General features: G+C 48.5%; 1 protein-coding gene across 1 annotated transcript in view; it reads right to left on the bottom strand.

Annotated features, from left to right (window-relative positions):
* Positions 1-5,984, bottom strand: part of NXN (nucleoredoxin) — a 46,811-nt gene extending 40,827 nt beyond the window's left edge. The window contains exon 1 of the mRNA XM_041482914.1: positions 5,613-5,984. Within this exon, the coding sequence (XP_041338848.1) occupies positions 5,613-5,930 (318 nt within the window). The 5' untranslated portion in view covers positions 5,931-5,984. The remainder of the gene's footprint in view (positions 1-5,612) is intronic.
* Between the last annotated feature and the right edge of the window lie 16 nt (positions 5,985-6,000).

Below are 6,000 nucleotides of genomic sequence, written 5' to 3' on the forward strand. Positions count from 1 at the left end.
CTATCATGCTGGGAGCATGGCTGGAAAAAAAAAAAAAAACAGGAATGCAAAACAGAGAGCTCTACTCAGATGCAATTCAGAAGTGAAACCTTACCCCAGTCCCACACACTCACCTCACAAAGTTCTGCTTTGAAACACTAAAAGTTTGTCCATGAGAAAGGATCAAAAAACTCCAAGCCATCCTGGACTCTTCCAAAACCCCAACCTGCCAGCAATGAACTCACCAAGAATTTCACCCAAACTTTCTAGTACTAAGCAATATTTGTGGGTAACAATACAAAAGGACTGAGTACTGAACAAGGAGACAGCTACTGCATTTCAAACTAAAATGTTATTGAACCACTTGAAGAAGCCACCATCCAAAGGGCAGGCAAACCTGCTGTCAGTTTTTGGGATGGGATGTGTATAGAGCCCTGTTCAAGAACCAATCAGGTGATCAGCAAACTGCTTGTCCCCACCCTGGAGCCAGGAGGATTTGATAATGGAAAGATGCCCAAGACTTCCAGAGCAGGTCCTAAAATGTGGGCAATTACCCACTGAAGGATGTAATAAACACCACAGCAGACTACACGTCAGCAAGACTTTTAAAATACTAATTTTCCCCTAGGGAAAGTGCTCAGGCAGGCAACAGTTTGGATGTGGGGGGAAATCCAACCTCCACGGACGCCAGTGGTGTTTTTGCAACTCTTGCAGGACCAGGACACAGTCCCCAGACTTGCAGCCTCCTGATGCTTATGGGGATTTCACAGAAGGATTAAGGTCTTGGCATGAGAGAGGACTGCTAATTGCACGGAGGGTGACTGCAAAGCTGTGTAAAACACACAGAGAAATAATTTGGAAAAAGGGCATCAACAACAACAACAAGAAGTCAAAATGTTTTGGCTTCGATGTCATCTGCACAATGTGGAAATACTGAATAGCTTATTCCTCACTCATAATTGGAGTTCACTGTTGAACGTCTCCAAAATCGCAGGGAAAAACGCTCCATTGTTCTGCACTTTCTTTTGTAAAGCTGTTACGTGTTCAGCCTCTAAAGAATGCATTTTTGGAGAAGAACTATGCACTGATTACTTTACAAAGTAAAGTTCCTTTGCTCAGTCCTGCAACCTGAGAGTAACGAATGAAATTGTCAACCATGCATTTTTAAACGAACGTTTTCATTTCAACATCTGGATTAAGATGCCACAATGAAAAACAGCACACAGGCTTCCCTCTGCTCCCTTCATACATCTCCCATTCTTACATTTCAGAACCAGCGAAGTTTCAAAGCAAACAAAGAATCAGTTGGTGCTGCTAATGCCTTGCTTCTTACTCAATAGCCTGATGTCATGAAAAGACCATATTTTTCAAATCTACAGCTCCGTGAGCCAAGGAGTTCATATACATTCCCACCCCAGAAATATAAAGTCAGGAATACAGCTGAAAGTGATTACTTAGATATTTTTATATGATGAAATTCAAAAGCTGCTTCAAGTGATTTACAAAATCTTCTGTAAGACAAATCCCACATCTGTGCTGACCACTTGCCTCCCAGATCTCAGCAGATGGCAACTGCAAACAGAAAAGTTCTGAGTCCTGAAAATTAGGGTGTATCTTAAACTGTAATCAAGGGTTTAAAGAATTTTTCCTCTACAAAAAAATTGTGGACAGCCTAATTTAATGACATTTCTATATTCTCCCTACCATTTCTTGTACAAAGTCTACACACAAAATTAGTACCTGGTGTTTTATTAGGAGAGGCTCCCACGGCAGATGCTCTTTTCAGATAAAGGGAAAACACTGTCCCAACCAAAGGAAATTTACCAGTGTGAGCAAAGGGAGATCCTCAAATTGTTTTCAGATACTTGACTGGATAATCACAGAAAAACAATCAACATGTTTTGCATTTGTTTAAATCCAGAACAGAAGCATCTCAGCCTTCCCAAGAAGAATCTGTACAAAACTCAACCAGATGCATAAATACAGCAGAAAAACACAAAACACAAGAGAGGCAAAGCACAGCCCCAGCGCCACTGCGGCACTGTGTGGATGCACCAAGAAGTGTCAGGAGAAAACTCAAGATTAAAAATAATGAGGATGATGACTGGGCCAAGAAAGTAACAAGTAAAAACAAAAGCAAAGGCAAATAAACAACAGCAAAAGACAAACTGCTGCTCCCTCTCTGTAGAGTTTTTTCTCCTTCAGCACTCTCCTTTCTCCCACTTCTGTGTGGAACCACGTGAGAGGATCTACTCAGTGGAGAATGTGGATGGTTTATAATTTTTTAGCAGAGATGACCAAGATGTCCCACAGCAACACAGCAGGAGAGCACTCCTCTATCAGCCTGTGTGCCATAGGCCTTGAAAAGCACACAAATTCACCCTGAGGGTAGGTGGACCCAGCAGCAGGGATGGTGTGGAGCTCACCAGGAGAAGTCTGGGATCCTTCCGACAGCAGGAAGGGAGACAGCTCGCTCTGGGTGCTGGGGGACATCAGGGCATGGAGGCAGATGGGGGCTGTTTACTCTACTGAGGCTCTCAGCAGCAATCAGGATCTTAAAGCTGTTATTAAATCAACCCTCCAGAACTCGAGCAGATGTCCACGCAAACAGACAACAACGGGGTGATGTTAAACCAAAATCACAACCAAAACAAAGACATCGAGCGGCGTCCTCTCCCCATTGCTCTGCTCAGCCACGCCAGGCATTATCAGAAGACAAATCAATCACCAAAAGCTACCTGTGGCTGCCCAAATCCAGGCCTGAACAACTTAACTGAGGGACGTGCACCACGAGTTAAAGGCCTCCAATCTCATTTGGCCCATTCTGGTTTTGTCCTTGAAAAAAACCCACCCAATAATAGGTCTGGCTGTGGCTCAGACAGAGGCATAATGCCATCCTCCTCATTAATCAAAGGCTTTCCCCACGGCCAGATGTTTGCTGACTTGTACTGCTTTCTTTTATTACTGGTTTGGAGGCAAAAATTGCTGTGTGCTGAAGTTACTCCAATTGAAATGGCTGTCCCTGGTAACTGCACCCCGGCATTATTGAGTTACCGAGGCATTCAACGAAGAGTGGCTGTTTGCTTTGACAATTCCATCTACTTTTCCCAATAACCATCAGAGTAAGACATTAATTTACTTTTAGGACTGTGGGAATTGTACTGCAAACGCAGAAAGGAGCCTGGGTTTTAAGATCTATCAACGTTTGGTGCCTAGGGTTTGGAAGAAGGAGAGACATAGAAAAATGCAGAGTATACCAGAGAAGGGCAATGGTAGATGGACCTTAAAAGTCATTTTTTTTAACAACACTGAGCAACAAAAATGATGCTTTTCTACAGGATAGGAAGCCATCATCTCTCCACAAAGCTTTCACGGCCTCAGTAAATAAAGTAACCAACCCACAATGGGAAGAGTTGGCTTGAAAGGACTTCTGGAGGTCTTTGAACCTGGGCATCACCCACATTCAACCCTGCTGAGCAGAGCTTCTCCCAAACAAGCCCTGTAACCTGCAAGGATGGGGAGCTGAGAGCTCAGGGACAGAGCTCTCCGTGTTCCCACCCCTCTTGCTGTCTCTACCCTGCATCTATAATATCCCTTTCTTCCCATAAATCTGTATAATTCGCTGGGGTTTAGGAGTATCCCTTAGTGCAAAGGAACCATAACTCAAAAGCACTGCCTACATTCCTCTAATGCTTTTGTTTTAAAACAAATTAAGCCCGTGAGGTACTGAACATATGCTCGACATCCCCAGCTCTCGCTGGCATGTTTTTGAAAAATACAAAGTTTGTGCTTTTCTGGGGAGTCAGGTCATTAACCCGACTATTTAAAAAATCAGCCTATTATACAAGGAAACTTCTAACTGCCTGAGCTACAGGTTATAAATCTCCTGTTTAGAAATCTGATATCCTGACATAATTGCCCTTACAACTTACAAATAGGTTCTCTGTTATCCGTAGATTAAGCTTCCTCCAAAGCCACATCACATCTGCTTAGTTTTGAAAATATACAGCATGAGCTTCAATTACTTTACACTCCACACAAAAATAATCCTGAATTTAACTCAGGGCTTCTTGGAATAAGAGTTTAAGACCCCATAATCTTTTTATTTCATGTTTTCTTGCAATCTAATAGATGGAAGCATTGGCCAGCACGTAAAAATAATGCCACCTTCCACTTCTATGATTTCCCAACCATTTAACTACATTGCAGTGGAATTTTTAAAGCAAATACAGCAAGCAGAAGTCCCACCATCTAAATAATCTGAAATGTTCTGTAGGGAAATGGTCAGGTACTAATTGGAACCACAGTGTTTTCACATCCCTGTAGGAAGAAGGTTTGGTTTAAAAGAAACCTGAGTTAAACTGTAGTTTCTCTGAAGGATAAAGCTTCTGTTGCAGCTCCTCTGATTAATGAAACTGCTCAGATCCTGAGCACTTGGGTGAGCTCCCAGTTAGAAGTGTCTGGACTTCAAAGGAGCAAACTGGGGGCCTTGGGCAGCATTATCATCCAGTGCACAGCATTAAATACAGGAGTTTTTGCAGAGCTGGGCACTTAGTGACAAAAAACGGCAGCAAATAAGGGAAAAAAAGGCAAATCCATGTTTCAAAGCTACACCTCTTAGCAGCAGGGACATCACACGGCACTGCCAGACAACAGCCAGCTATTCCTTAAACAATTCCTTCACCTAAGGAACAGAGCAGGGCTCAGAGACCCATCCTGGAAGATGTCATCCCTCTCATCCCAACACAGTGTCCAGACACAGGGGATTCCTGAGGGGGCTCAGCCACCCCCGGCCCTGCAGGTACCAGCGTTATCCCCATCCCAACCAAAGCTGAGCCACAGTCTGCCTCAACCACTAGCCAGAAAGATGTTTAGAAATGGCACTGTGGGGCACCATCTTTTCAATTCTTACTCAATTGCTTCCAGAGATTAGATTTGTAAAGAGGTGGGGTTTTTTTGGTTTTTTTTTTTTCCTTTTAAGCGTTGCACGCCCGTTGGGAAGCGGCGGCTCAGCCTGTGCCTTCCTTTTCCTCGCAGCCTGCTCTGTCTGCACCTTAGCGTGCTTTCTGTCCATTATCTTTCAGATTAAACTCTACGGATGAGAGGCTGTAACTCGCAGAGTACCGAGCACACCAAACGAGAGGAACAAACCCCATCCCACAAACTGGCCGGGCAGCTTCGCCAGCAGCTCCCGGCCGAGCCGGGCTCACTCGCTCCTCAACCACCGCGTGTCCTCCCACGGCTGGCGGGGGCCACGGCTCCTTTCCGTGCCCAAACCCACTCAGGAGCCCACGGGCACCGTGTCCGCTGCCCTCGCCAAGCTCTGCTTTCCGCGGGTGCCCACAGGAGCGACGCCGGGCACGGAGGAGCTGCTCCCCTCACACCTCACCTGCAGCCCCGCTCCCCTGAGGGGCCCGGCGGTGAGCACGATGCCCAGCCCAGGCTCTCCTCCCGCGGGGCTCCCCCGGTGCCGCGGCTCCCAGGCCCCGCGGGACAGCAGCCGCCACTTCCCCGCCGCTTCCCCGGCTCCCCGGGGAACTTTCTGGAAGGCGCCCAGCCCCGGCCGAGCCCCGCGGCCCCCAGACAAAGCCCGGGGCGCGCCCCGCCGCCCCCCGCCCGGCCGCGGGTCTCACCTTGCGGTGCTTGTCGGCGAAGGGCAGCGCCAGCCAGGGCATGGCCCGCACCGCCTCCTGCCACTGCTGCTGCTCCTGCTCCGCCGACACGAAGACGATCTCGAGGCGCTGCCCGCCGCCCGCCGCCGCCTCCCCCCTGAAGCGCCCGTAGAAGGCGGCCAGGCTGGCGCCGAGCTGCGCGCAGGGGCCGCCGAGGCTGCAGCCGAAGTAGAGCCCCACCAGGGACACCCCGCGGGCGGCCAGCGCCGACACGGCCACCTCCTCGCCGTCGGCGGCCACCAGCACCTCTCCCAGCACGTCGGTGAGCGCGCCCGCCATCCCGCTCCGCTCCCGCTGCGCGCCCGCTCCGCTCCGCGCCCGCCGGCCGCGCACGCCCCGCCCCGCCCCG

The sequence above is a fragment of the Pyrgilauda ruficollis genome, unplaced genomic scaffold, assembly GCF_017590135.1.
Source record: "Pyrgilauda ruficollis isolate IOZ18807 unplaced genomic scaffold, ASM1759013v1 scaffold59, whole genome shotgun sequence".
Lineage (NCBI taxonomy): Eukaryota > Metazoa > Chordata > Aves > Passeriformes > Passeridae > Pyrgilauda > Pyrgilauda ruficollis.